Source organism: Sinocyclocheilus rhinocerous, unplaced genomic scaffold (assembly GCF_001515625.1).
Source record: "Sinocyclocheilus rhinocerous isolate Xijiao unplaced genomic scaffold, SAMN03320098_v1.1 scaffold82, whole genome shotgun sequence".
Classification (NCBI taxonomy): domain Eukaryota; kingdom Metazoa; phylum Chordata; class Actinopteri; order Cypriniformes; family Cyprinidae; genus Sinocyclocheilus; species Sinocyclocheilus rhinocerous.
In genome coordinates, this window is record NW_015644168.1 from 811154 (window position 1) to 825505 (window position 14352).

General features: G+C 37.1%; 2 protein-coding genes across 3 annotated transcripts in view; both read left to right on the forward strand.

Moving 5' to 3' along the window:
- Positions 1-584: 584 nt before the first annotated feature.
- Positions 585-9294, forward strand: LOC107758067 (peroxisomal membrane protein PEX16-like). Of its 2 annotated transcripts, XM_016575713.1 has the most exons (11): positions 585-814; positions 1157-1192; positions 1298-1374; positions 3061-3194; positions 3601-3701; positions 5561-5641; positions 5725-5874; positions 6955-7027; positions 7127-7246; positions 8315-8379; positions 8489-9294. In XM_016575713.1, the coding sequence occupies exons 1-11, from the start codon at positions 616-618 to the stop codon at positions 8545-8547; spliced, it is 1095 nt and encodes a 364-aa protein (XP_016431199.1). In that variant the 5' UTR covers positions 585-615; the 3' UTR covers positions 8548-9294. The 2 variants fall into 2 exon arrangements, with proteins under 2 accessions (XP_016431199.1, XP_016431200.1); XM_016575714.1 differs by lacking the exon at positions 8489-9294 and having other exon boundaries at positions 7127-7308; positions 8315-8381.
- Positions 9295-10588: 1294 nt separating this feature from the next.
- Positions 10589-14352, forward strand: part of LOC107758068 (para-nitrobenzyl esterase-like) — a 22105-nt gene continuing 18341 nt past the window's right edge. Inside the window, exons 1-3 of the mRNA XM_016575715.1 lie at positions 10589-10665; positions 12687-13390; positions 13552-13659. Of these exons, the coding sequence (XP_016431201.1) occupies positions 12697-13390; positions 13552-13659 (802 nt within the window). The 5' untranslated portion in view covers positions 10589-10665; positions 12687-12696. The remainder of the gene's footprint in view (positions 10666-12686; positions 13391-13551; positions 13660-14352) is intronic.

Consider the following 14352-nt stretch of genomic DNA (forward strand, 5'->3'; position numbering starts at 1 on the left):
GCGCGATGCAACGCAACGCGTAAAAAGACAGTATAAGTCATTATAATCAGTAATTATGTCCCCACTGGATGCAACAAATGCCTCATTTGTAATGGGTTTTTTATTGGTTTTGTCTCGTCCTGCTGGGAGACGGCATTCGGCCAATCCCAACGCACTGGATAGCTGGCCAATCACAGCACACCTCGCTTTTTCAGACCGATGAGCTTTGTAAAAATCGACGCGTTTCAGAAAGGCGGGGCATAGAGGAGAAACAATAATGTACATTAAATGGAAAATAATGTGTTTTTTTAATCTTAAACCGCATAAACACATTGCATTACACCAAATACACCAAATAATGTTCTATTTAGCAATGTCATATGACCCCTTTAAAACCACACATTTTGGAGTGTGTTCCTGCCATCTTAGTATCTGCTATTGAAAATGTTATCAGACACCTTTCTCCGGGTATATAGACACACTTAAGCACACTAACGTCTGTTCATCTCCAATAAACCGCTTTGTATAGATGCATTACAGACGCAAACAAAAATAGAATTTAAACAGGTTACTGCGACTTTAACCGGCGCACGCGCTCGCCGTAACGGAAGTGGCATCAGAGGAAAACATCTGCATATGCGGAAGTGTCACTCTCCGTGTGTTTTCTGCGATGTGTTGTGTGATTGGGAGTTTATTCATTTGTTTGTGATGTCGGTGCTCTACATGGATAAATTAAGTCGTATTTATGAGCGTTATCAGGAGTATGTGAGGTCGAACCCTGCAGCCGCGTCTCATCTGGAGAGCACTGTTCGCGCGCTGAGTTACCTGATCGCAGGTGAGAGAGTCTGCGTGTCAAAGTGAAAGTAAACATAACCGCTCACGTCTTATACAACAAAGTCCAAAGTTAGATGTATCAAATGTAGCAGTAGATCAGTATGCAAACTTCTGTATTATGTTGTTGTCTTCTGTATCAGGTTACTTGTTTTCTTCCAACAACATTAAAATGTGTCAAATGTATCTTTTATATCTAATCTTTTATATTTAAGGTCTTCAAAGTTACCACCCTTTAGATTATAGCTCTAGTTTTGGGGTTACATTTTACTCTCTTGCACTAGCAGGAACTTGAAGAAGCTTTCATCATTTTGATTATATAAAGTTATGACTTATCTCATTACAGGTCGCTTCTCAGACTCTCATGAAATCTCAGAGTTGGGTAGGGTTCCTTGCTTTGCATCATCTTCTTTTGTATTAATGTTGATCTAAGAGCATGTCTCTAGATGAATTCTCCTGTGAATTATGTGTTTCTCTTGATTTGCAGTCTACTCAGCATCTAACCTTCTAGTGCTGCTGAACGATGGTATCTTGAGGAAAAATCTCTCTCGGACATTGCCTATGGTAATGCATGTCCCTTAAAGGGGTTATAAACTATTACGTTTTTTCATCTTATAATGTTAGCAAATGTTTTTTGTTTCATTTTCTACCTCCTCACTAGCATTTTTATCTTTGCACATGAAATGATCCACTCACACAAAAAATAAAACAATCCACCTTGTATTGCATCATGCAAACAATTAGACTGAAATGGTCAGGGACTTTGTTAAAAGTAAACTTTAACCACTCTTTGATACTTGTATTTTTTTATTGGTGATACTGACATGGCATTAAATAAATATATGCTACTACTACTCAACCACTCTTTGACAGAAAACTTTCATTTAGTGTAGTTTTAAATGCTCTTTTTAAACTAGAGAGTTCTGACAATTCTACCATATTTTGAGTTCTGACAGTTAAATTATGTTTTCATGGTACATCGAGTATCTATCTATCTATCTATTAAAAGATCCAGGAAACTTAGATTTTCCACAAAATGACCCGTTCTTTTTATTTTTATTCCCTACTTTATCATCAAACTTGCATAAGGACTGATATGTGCAGTTGGCATGGCAACCACCATAAAATTATCTACTAATGAGAGTTTTCTATTGTGAAAATTTAGAGACAGCACAGTCTGTTTCTGCTTCAAGAGAGAAGATTCAACGTTGTGTGTTCAAAGACACAGCCTGCTGCTTTCTTTGACTGCACATCGTCAAAAAAAATGCATTTTGCCCCAACTCTGTCACTGTTCTGCAATAGACTTGTTGATATCCACCTTTTTGCCCTGCTGATGAGAGCCTGGTTTTGCTCAAAACGACTTTGAAATGGGCAGTGTGTGAAAAAATACGTCTGACCCCTTCAGACAAACACATTCATTTTTGGGAGCAAGCACAGTTTACAAAGCTCCTTCATTGGTTTTTCCCTTTATGTTTGTTCTTGAGAGACATATTTATCTCTGCGGGTTGCATTGTCAGGAATAAATGCTTTTAAAGACCGCTGCTTTCAGAACGACTTAGCCATGGGGACAGGAAGAATGAGTTTGCATTTACAGCTATGGGCATTTGAGCCATGACCTTAATGGACTTCTCATAGGCTGTTTGACTTTATATTGAGTTTGTGGTAGTTCAACTAGTCTCCAGCCAACAGCATAAAGTCTAGTCCTCATTGCAGCTTATTCTAGCCAAGAACCGCCATTTAGACCAAAATAGACCATCTGACTGACATGTAAAGCTTCCAGTCACAGGTTGTCCCGATGAGGTTTTTATGCCCCTGATCCAATCTGAGTAATTGAATATTAAGTATCTGCCCATACCGAGTCCCGATCCAATGCTTGTATTTTCCTAGTGCTTGTTGCACACATTAAGTACAGAATGTGTGGTCACAATTATGAATATGGGACTACTGATATAAACTTGTATTTTATGTACAATAATCAGAAAAATTGCAACTTAAAGCGGAAAAAAAGTAGAGATAAGGTAAGAAAGCATGAAGCTTGCAGTGTCAGAATGACAGTATGTCAGTCAAGTCCAAAGCAAGACGCAATCCATCTCGACATCTTCGATCAACAAGATGCAGCGCTGTATAATTTACTATGAGACTGAGATTACAGTACAGCTAACCCCTTTCTTTTTGAAAGAAACATTTAGAAAAATATTGAACATTTCACTGTGTTTTGTCCCGATCTTACACTTCTGTGTGTTTGTGTAGTCTCTCTCTCAACAGAGGCTGTTAACCTGGTTGTCTGTACTGGAATATGTGGAGGTTTTCACAGAGATGGGGGCCGCTAAGCTGCGGGGAGAAGCTGGACGCTGGCTAGTTATTGTTCTTATTCAGATTGCCAAGTAAGGACCCTGTTTCAGTATACTTAAAGGGTAGTTCACCAAGAGGACATTATCATCATTTATATACCCTCATGTTGTTTCAAACCTATATGTCTTTGGTCTGTAGGACATAAAGGAGATGTTTAACAGAATGTTTTGAGTGCTCTTTTCTATACAGTGAAAGTGAATGAGGGCAGGCACTCTAAAAGAAGAACACAAAAAGCTCCATTACAGTCACATAAAAATAGTCAATTCGGTTCGTGCAGTTTTTTGAAGCCATAGGCAGCTTTGTGTGAAAAACAATGTTTTTTCTGAAAATGGTGATTACACAATTGTCATGTTCAGTTGAGCTAATAGTTAATTTGATAATCATTGCTGCATTCTGGTATCTGGCTTCCCATTTCCCCATTCTCTCCTGTGTTTTTAGAGCGATCCTGCGTTGTCTCCTGCTTTTCTGGTACAAATCAGGCATCCAGACGTCACCACCTATAATTCCTTTGGACAGGGATTCTCAGCTCTGTAGTCAAGGTGAGATGTCGTAGAAGAGAACCACAAGTGTATTAATATTTGAAAAGATGTTTGCAAAAATAACTTGAAAACAAACAATGGAATGTTGACTTAAAGGGTTAGTTCACCCAAAAGTGAAAATTAGGCTTCCTAGGTGTATATGACTTTCTTCTTTCAGACGAATCCAGTCGGAGTTATATTAAAAATTGTCTTTGATCTTTCAAGCTCTATCATTTCAGTCAGTGGGTGTTGCATTGCTTCAGTCCAAAAGACCTGAAAGAAAAAGCGCCCTTCCATAAAAAAAAGTGTCTCACACGGCTCAGGGGGGTTTTCAGTTAATGGACGGAACATTGAAGGGCACTTCCCATCCAATATATCGCAATAAGCATTGTGCTTTGGTACTTTTAATATGAAACAAAGTCTCAGATTTCAAATTCTGTCCGTTGTATTGCAGTATTCAAACAATAAATGCCGTTTTGGCGCTGTTTAATGTGGAGTGACAGATCGCTGTAGCTCCTCAGTTGAGTCAGTTCAACAGGCGCGGCAGCGCATAGCTTACGTGAACTGATCATCTCCTCCACATTAATACCAGTTTCAGCACAAAATAAACATGACTAAACATACGAAGGTAAGTTAAAAGAAAGAGTAAAACTTAACAATCCGTATCCTGTCTCATGTAATCGCTCAATCAGTGTTTCAGCCACGCAAAGACGTCAATATAACGTCCTGTGTAAGGTCACATTTACCTCAGAAAAAACAACGTTATTCGGTGACCATAAACTCATTAGTCAGATAGAAAAATAAAATGTAGAGAGGGGCATTTTGCTAAATATATGCACCATATAACATATCGAATTGAAGTAGAAATCCCTGTTGAAAAAACCAGCATATGCTAGTTAGGTATGTTTTGACGCTGGGATGCTGGTCCTTTGCTGGTTTATGCTGGTCCTTTGCTGGTTTGCTGGTTTAAGCTGGTCCTTTGCTGGTCTTTTGCTGGTTTATGCTGGTTTATGCTGGTCATGTGCTGGCAAAGGACCAGCATAAACCAGCAAAGGACCAGCTTAAACCAGCAAAGGACCAGTTTAAACCAGCAAAGGACCAGTTTAAACCAGCAAAGGACCAGCTTAAACCAGCATCCCAGCGTCAAAACATTCCTAACCAGCATATGCTGTTTTTTTCAACAGGGATATTATTATGTAGTTGTAACTTTATTATTTTAAAAACTTCATTGTGTAATTTTAACAAATCAGTCAATTTTAACCTTCAGTATTATAGTAATGTAGTACCAACTGACTCTCATGTATATTTTACAGCATTAGTTGAGAGATTTGTTTTTTTCCTTGAGAAAATTTGGCATGTACTGTACCTGATATATAGCCTATCCAAAATAATCTATATTGGATCGAATCGAATGGGTAATCGAATCGAATCGCAAGCTTGTGAATGAGAATCGAATCGTGAAATTTGTGTCAAAACCCAGCCATAGTAATTATACTAACACAGAGGTTTCAAACGTAGAAGCCGAAGTTAATTTATTGCTTTTTTCACTCCATGACAGGAAATGACTCAAACCGAAGCGACATTTAGCACAGTCACAACAAACAATTAACGCACAGCAATAAGTACAAAAACACTCCAGCTGATGACAATAAATAAACAGTGTGTGAGACATTAAGTACAGTGTATGGCCTGTGCAGATAAGCTGTGATTGTGTAGTTCGGTTGAGCCAGAGCCCGTGGAGTTTCGGAGAAGCGCCCTTGAGCTTAACACCAGGAGACTCAAAAGGAACTGTCTGTTACTGCAGTCAATGTGCTGTGGGTTCTTTATGTCGAAAAGTGATTTCCTGTGCACCGCTCATACTGTGTGATCTCTCTACACAGAGAACAGTGCAGAAGAAGACGATGAGGACACTTCTTTCGTGGGCCAGCGTTCAGGAAGAGTGGTGAGACCACTGGGAAGCGGTAAGTCCTGACAATACAACCCAGTGTATCAAAAAGTTCTGTGTCAATGGAAAGTTGTATCATGTCCTTTTTTTTCCCCATAGCACCGTCATTGCAGTCTCGTCTTTGGGGTCTCTCTCGGAAAAACAAAAAAAGTAGGGATCGAGAAGAGGAGCTCCACTCAAGCCCCACACCTCTGGGTCTGCAGGAAACCATTGCAGAGTCCCTGTACATCGCAAGACCGCTTGTGCATTGTATCCTTTCTGCTCATTTTCTTTTTTTATGACAATTTTCAAAGTAATATCGGTGTAATATTATGCCAGGATAGCCAAAATTTGTTATTTATTCCCAAGGGTGTAGTAACGATCTTAAAGTTACTACTTAAGTGTTCAGTCCACTGCTCATGCTTGTTTTTAAGAGTCATTTTATGTGACTGACTAAACATTTTTTTTCTTCACAACATGGTCAAACAAACTCTTAAAATAAAGTACAATGATTATTTCTTTAAAAAAAAAAAATGCTCCAATGCAGTGATTCTCAGTTAGTTTGTCTCCAAGGCCCTCTATTGTCCGAAACAATATTTGAAGGTCGACACTTCTAGTTTCCAGGATTCCAGAAGTTTTAAGAGCTGAATGATTTTCAAGGCTCCCAGTCTTTTAACAAGTGAATTTACATGGCTTCTTCAATCGTGATTTTCTGGAAAAGGATTAAGGATAAGGATTTTTAATTTCTACCTAATAAAATATTTAAAGTTTTGTAATTATGCCAAAATGGATGTTCATTATAAAATGCCCTTGAAGTTTTAAGATTTCATTAATTTATATGACCTTTCCAGGTCTATAAATCACAAAAATTGGGTTTCCTCATATATCCAGGTTTTCCGAGTTGTTGAGGGGGTGAATTAATATAAGACATAGTTTTAGTTTTAGCTTATTTTGATGCTTATTTTATATTTTTAATCATAAAGTCATGTTAAGGCCTCCACAGAAGTTTGCATGATGCCGTGCCCATTTAATAGAGTCTAGAATGAATGTTGTGATCTGAAGTATATATGAAAATAAACCTGTAATCACTGTAATACATTTATCACTTCGCAATTTTTTTTTATCTGAACATTATTGAAACAAAATATATTTACTTGACAAGCAGAACTGCTTATTTTGGAGAATATATAATTCATCACATCTATCTATCTATCTATCTATCTATCTAAAAAAAAAAAATATATATATATATAATGTATATGTGACGAGTGGGTTATTTTTATTTTTTTTAAGCAGTGGTGATGAAATTATTTGAACATTTTGACATCTGTCATCCTTAACATTTGTAAGTGGCCAGCCTTGGGATTTGTGGAAAACGTTCCTGGAAACCTTGGATCATCTCTGGTCTCTTAGAGATAACCAGGTACTGAGTGCTTTGCCTCTCTCTCTCTCTCTTCACTGTCTTCCTCAGTCTGTCTCTGAAGATTTAAAGAAGTTCAGACTGATGCTGTTTTCTGTCCAGTTTCAGTTTGTTGAGCGACATCAAGACGCTGAACCGCAGAGAGAGGGCTGAGATGAGGAGACGGGCCTTCCTTCTCCTCTACTACCTGCTCCGCTCCCCCTTCTATGACCAATACTCTGAGTCAGTGTCTCCTTTACTGTATCCGTTGCAGTAGTGTGGTCTTCTCATGTGATGCACTTCTGGTAGTGTTTTGTTCAAATCCTTAAGCTTAAAATAGTTCACCCAAAACTGAACATTTGCTAAAAATGTACTCACCCTCAGGATGAGTTTGTTATTTCATCAGAAGAGATTTGGAAAAATTAAGCATTACACCATTGGATCCTTTGCAGTGAATGGGTGCCGTCAGAATGAGTGCCCAAACAGCTGATAAAAGCATCACAATATTCCACACGAGTCCATAAATGAATGACTTGTGAACTGAAAAGCTGCATATCAGTAAGAACTTTAAACCATTGTTTCTGGGCAAAATGCAATTCTATAGAATCATTATAGAATCATAATTTACTCCAGTAAAAAAAGTTATCTAGTCTGAATCAGGAGAGAAATACACACAGGTCAAACTGCATTTACAAGAGAAAACACTCCAGAACAGTTCTAAACAAATTTGTCGATGGATTTTGATGTGAAAGCAACAGTGGATGGACTTTTTCACTGGAGGAATGGACTATTATGGATTATGGACTGGTATTTTGGCCAGAAGCGGCTGTTTAAAGTTAAAACGCCTCGATGGATTTGTTTATTACAAACACACAGCTTTTCACTTTACAAGATGTTAATTAATGGACTGGATTCATGTGGATTAATTATTGTGATGTTTTTATCAGACTCTCATTCTGACGGCACCCATTCACTGCAGAGGATCCATTGGTGAGCAAGTGATGGAATGCTAAAGTTCTCCAAATCTGTTCCTACAAAGAAATAATCTCAACTCATCAAAGTTACAATCTGCACCTGCCAGACAATAAAATTTGTAAAATAATATATAAATAGGCTGAGCAACCAATCAGAGCACCCTACCAACTGCTTATCCACTTGGCAGCATCACAGCTGGCATCGCACAGCTATATTTTCTCCAGAAAATAGAAAAATTTAGTTTTACGAATGATCTATTTAGATTTCACAATGCACAACTTTACTGCATAATGGTGCTTTTTGTTCCCAGATCTAATGTCTGTTTTACACTCACAGGACGAAGATCCTCTTCCTTCTTCGCTTCTTGGCAGATTATGTTCCCGGAGTCGGTTTGGTTGCGCGTAAGTGCCGTATCCATCTCGCCCAACGGATGTTTAGTGCCGTCACACTAAAAGCTTTAAAAAAGCTCAGAGATATGTGCTGACTGGATTTCTTGTTCTGTCCTCTCAGGTCCACTGATGGAGTACTTGCCCATTTGGCAGAAGATCTACTTTTATAACTGGGGCTGACGTCAAAGTGAATCTTTCACAGGTCAGCACTGCCAAAATGTTAGCAGAATGAGAGGAAGCCATTTAGAGGATGCGACAGCGACACTCGAGGACTCAAATCACACCTGTGCCAGAACATTACCACATTTAGTTTAGCAGTCAGGGAGTTACAGGTGCACTGCTGGCGTATGAGAATATACATCTGGATAAGGATTCTCCGAATGCTGTTTTTGTTGATCTTTTAGCGTTCGCAATTTTATGCATCTGAGCCACATTTTTTTTTTTGCACTTATAAACATCTGTTATCGAATGACTTTTGGCCAACCTTCAAGCTCTCCTATCCCATAATCTATCCCTCAACACGAATGCCTTCCTTTTAATTTAGATGTTTATTTCCAAGGAGGATAGTTTTATTGAACGCAACAATTGACTGGCTGAAATGAAGTCAATTAGACAGATTTTTGTTTGTTCTGATTTGTGCCATAGATGAGATGAAGCTGAATGTGATGCTTTTAATTGTAGCTACAATGGAATGATCCATCAAATATGTATAAAGGTCCCCCATCGTTTCACAGGACTCCAATGAGACTTTTTGTATGTAAACCAGCATTATGAGCGCGTTTATTCACTGTGTGAAATAAACTCATTCGAGTCTTTGTTTTAAAACCCATCGTTATTTTGATTGAAAGACCCGAAGCAAAAATGAAAAGCATGACCGTTTTGAAATGCTGAAAGTGTGAAATTGGATAATTGGTTTTGTATATACCTCTATGCATTTAAATAAATCTTTAAATAATAAGATTCCTCATGCCTCAAGTGTTTTCCATCAGAGAGCGGAATTTATAAAGCTGCTAAGAGCTGCTCGTACACATATGGCCCATAACTCAAGGTCTGATCTCTGTTTTCGTTCAGCTTTTCAAATCAATGTTTGAATTAAACATAAATGTGATGTATGTCCTCCAGATTCACAGAGTCCCAGCAACCCCCTCGCTGTGCTGTAGTGTATACGCTCATGAAAAAAAGCCCTGAACTACAGTATCCGCAATGCTGAAGATGATAAACTGCTTCCTAAAGGAAGGCGAAAAAAAATGTCCTCGTGGACCTCAGAGTTAGGAACAGCCAAGCTAGCCGTTATACATCCCTGTGGGGTTAAAAGATATCTCTCTTGAATTGTGCCCCTAGATATTTCTCTAGCTCCACATTGCAATCCATCTATCACTTTTGCTCTTTTCATTTCATGCTGAGTTCACATATTGTGGGTTGGTTTTGTAAGATTATTGCACTTAACATAGTCGTGTAATCTGTCTAACCACGATATAATGCAATTAGTTTAATAAATTCAAAAGCCTTTTCACCACTAACAAATTACCTCCCGTGTTGGGAAGGAATCAATATCTAAATCAATTTAAAAACAATTAAACCTTTATAGAGTTCGTTAATCACGCCTAGCATTGATTTCCTGATAAAATGCATTTGCTTTTGTGGTGTTCTTTAAATTATTTAATTGACAAATGAATACATGTAAAGTAACACATAAGCTTTGTCAGGTATATATTATACTTATAGATACATTGCTGAATGGGCCAAAACAAAAATATATCAGAAATCTGTAATAGATTGCATAGTTCAAACTTTCAAATAAGGCTTTTGCACCATTCCTGTTACATGTTTTGGGGTTGAACATTATGTAAGTTAAAGTTATTGAAGGCAAAAAGATATACAATGAATATCTATCTATCTATCTATCTTTCTATCTCTATCTAGAAAATGAAATATAAGAAAAGGGTTAAAAATTATTTTCATTGAATTTAATTTACAATTCCAATTTCACAAATGCTTTCCCTTGTTCTTTTTAATACAAGAAATGAAATGGAATGAATGAAAATTAAAAAAAAAAATTTTTTCACTTTCACTTTCACTTCACATTATTATTATTATTATTATTATTAAAAAATTAAATGTAATGTATGCTTTATTAATGGTTTGCTTTATTATTTATAATTGGTGGTGGTTGTGACATTGAAATGTCTGGGAAGACAGCCCTGTAAAGCTGGAGTTATGGGCGGAGCCAGAGTCATTAAACGTGCTGGGTTGTTTTGTCTGGTTACAGTACGTGAGTGCACGAGCTCTAATGTCACGGTAAGTACATTATATGCGTCATTTTGTCTCCTTTTTACTTTTCATATTATATTCAGGGTTTGAAACTAGAACAAGCGATTATGGTTTGGTAAATAAAGATGGAAATGGCTCTTTGACTGCTTGCGTCGTCGTTGCGCTATCTCAAGTAACGTTAACTGTTAACTTTCTATCGACGTTAGCAGGGCAAAACTTTTTTAGTGTAGATTTGTTATTTTTGTTATAATTTTTACAGTTTAGTATACATACAGGCTATATCTGCTGTGCTAAAACGAGTTCTTAGTTGTTGAAATCGGTTCCTCCTCAGACAAGTTTTAACAAGTTTATACTGTGTTTCTTCTGTAGCCTCATTTAGTGGAGTCTGATTATTTGTGTGGTAATATTTCAACTTTCACCTCATAGAGAAATGAAACCGGGAAAGTGTGGTTTCGCGGTGGGTCATGTTGTGGTTTCCGCTGATTATTCGCTTCATCCTGCGTCTGTCATGACAGTATACACACTTCATGCTGAGACTTACACATAAACCAACACAAACCACACTGTGAAGACTGTATCTAAGGCATTATAATGCTTTATAGTTATGGTATCTACAGGCATGCACGACACATTATAATACATTATATATATATATATATATATTCACAATACTGTTGTTATGCATATACTGTAAGACTATATGCACACTAATAACTACTGATTGAGTATAGTGCATTAAAACACATCATTACATTTCATGAGTTAAGATCCTACATTATGGACTCTCTACATGTGCAATCATGAATAAGTTTACTGTCATCATACACAATAATGTACTTCTGTATTTTGTACACGAATGTACTTTTGTACATTATAAGGCTGTTACAGTTATTTATGAAAATATGTGTATTACATTGTATATGTAGTGCACAGTATATGAATCGCAATGTGTATTATAAAGCATTATGAATACAAGCTTCACAGAAAATGTTTGCATGTTTTTCCTCCCATCTGATAGTTTAAGATCACAGTCTAGCCATGAAGAAAATGCAGTTACATTTTATTTTAAGGCGTCTTGGTAACAGTGTAATTACAAAAATAAGTTCTGAGCATTATTAATTAACAACTTCTACTTACTGTAGGGTTTGGGTTTAGGGTTGGTTTCTTATAATTATGAAATTTACTGTTATTAATATAGTAAATATACCCTAACCTGTCAAAAGTTAAGATTTTTCAATAATAATAATTAATTAGCCTATTATTTTTTTATGTTTTTGAAATAAATCTATTATACACACCAAGGATGTATATATTTGATTAGAAAAAGATGAATTTTCAGCAGCCATTAGTCCAGTCTTGAATGTCACACAATTCTTTATAAATCAATCCAAAATATTAAAGTAGAAAAAAGTTATTTTAAATTGTAATATTTCAAAATATTTCTTATTATTGTGGTTTTGATCAAATAAATTCAGCCTTGAGCAAAAGACTTCTTTCAAAATCTGAAAAGCTGGCAACTAGATGAAATAAAATAAGTTCATGTTTTATATTATATTTATATAATATTTTATTATTATATTATATTTCAGTTAAAGTTTAGCTTAACGATAATAACCCTGAGCTTAACGTCTGAGTTAAAAAAATTAATCTTTTAATTTAATTAATCTAATTAATCTTATTTTTTATTACAAATTATATGATCAAGATTACAATTTAAATTAAATGGGACCATCTGTACAAAGGAGTTCACATAATCAATGTCACAAATTTACTGATTATATTAGTGATCTTGATTAATTTATAATCTGAAAAAATAGTTTTATTTTTCACATCTTTCTCACATAATTTTTTCTAAATCCTTTATGCGGATTTCCGTTTAATGAAAAAAATCTCACTGTGGTTTCAGACATTTGGACCTCTCTATATATGGTAAAAAGAATGTTGACCCCCCCCCAAAAAAATATGGCAGTCTCAGAAATGCAATTTGTTCTTTCTGGATGAACAGGGAATTGATTTGCACTTGTGTTTTCTCTCTCTCTCTCTCACAGAAGATAGAAAATGAGTGAGGATGTATATGAGGTCCCTGAGGGGACGGAGTATCGTTATCTAGTGCAGGACGAAGAAGAGGAACAGATACAGTACGTCCGTCGCTATTATGTCAGTCCATTCCTGGTGGTGTCACGCAAGTGCATGTTCCTCATCGGCTGCGGCGTGATCGCTCTCCTCTCTCTCGCGGGATACCTGGCCTACGTGGCTGAGACTCCGCCTCCAGGGGTGGCACAGGTGGAAACTGAGTGCGGTTGGCTGCGTGGGAGCTGGAAAGGCGGAGCTTACTCTTTCAAAGGCATCCCGTACGCTGTACCACCGGTGGATGAGCGTCGCTGGCGACCCCCGGCAGACCTAGTGGAGGCGGGACAGTGTTGGCACGGCATTTACGACGCTACTCGATTCCGTAGCATCTGTCCGCAGGTGCAGCCCCTCCGAAAAGACGGGCAGGTCATGGGACAGGAGGACTGTCTGCATCTCAGCGTATGGACGCCGAGTCTAAAGCCCACCAAACCCCTGCCCGTCATGGTGTGGATCCACGGAGGGTACCTCCAAATGCTGAGTGGCCAGGAGAGAGGATACTCGCCCACCGAAGAGCTGGCGGCCCGCACGCAGACGGTGTACGTCAGTCTGAATTACAGGCTCAATGCTTTCGGCTTCATGGCTCTGGAGGTGCTCAGGGAAGGCTCTCCCACCAACTCCTCAGGTAAGGCCCGTACCTGTCCAGTTCACTCAGGACTGCTGTCCATCTCGTTAGCCCTCAGCTTGTCATTGCAGCATACTGAAATCATCAAAATGTCAAATGTCATGGCATGAACGTTCTGAATAGTAGTTCACTTACTGGTGTCTTTCTGTTTGCTGTCAAAGGGAATTATGGCTTCATGGACCAGATCCAAGCACTTCAGTGGGTCCAGAGAAATATCCATAACTTTGGTGGTGATGCTGGAAGGGTTACCATATTTGGTCAAAGCTCAGGTACAGCATATAATGACACCGAAAAGTATTTGGACACTTGAAATTTCTAATGGTCATCACATAAGTTAGGGTTTTACTAGTGCTGTCAATAAAAGTTTTTGTTTACATTTACATTACATTACATTTACATTTAGTCATTTAGCAGACACTTTTATCCAAAGCGACTTACAAATGAGGACAATGGAAGCAATCAAAATCAACAAAAGAGCAATTATATGCAAATACTATAACAAGTCTCAGTTAGCTTAACGCAGTACACGTAGCAAGGGTTTTTTAAATAATATATTAAAAAGAAAAAGAAAACAGATAGAATAGAAAAAGAATAGAGCAAGCTAGTGTTAGAGCTCTTTTTTGCTTTTGTTAATTGTATAATAAATGAAAAGAAAAGAGATAGAATACAAAAAGATTAGAAAGCAAGTGTTTTTTTTTTAAAGAAAACAAGCAGCAAATGAATAGAGTGCAAGTCTAAAAGGGACAAGTGTTTTTTTGTTTTTGTTTACATAGTATATATGTGTGTACTGTGTATATTTATTGTGTATATATAAATATACACACATGCATGTATATATTTAAGAAAAATATGTTACGTTTATATATTAAATATATTTATATATAATATAAATTATATGAATATAAATATATACATTTAAATACATGTAAATATTTTCAAAATATATACTGTATGTGTGTGTA

Excerpts from the sequence above, each read along its gene's own strand:
- LOC107758067 (XM_016575713.1), top strand. The coding sequence starts at position 616 with ATGCGGAAGTGTCACTCTCCGTGTGTTTTCTGCGATGTGTTGTGTGAT. Across the intron at positions 3,702-5,560 it reads TTCTCAGCTCTGTAGTCAAG|AGAACAGTGCAGAAGAAGAC; the intron begins GTGAGATGTCGT and ends CTCTCTACACAG. Across the intron at positions 5,875-6,954 it reads CGCAAGACCGCTTGTGCATT|TGGCCAGCCTTGGGATTTGT; the intron begins GTATCCTTTCTG and ends AACATTTGTAAG.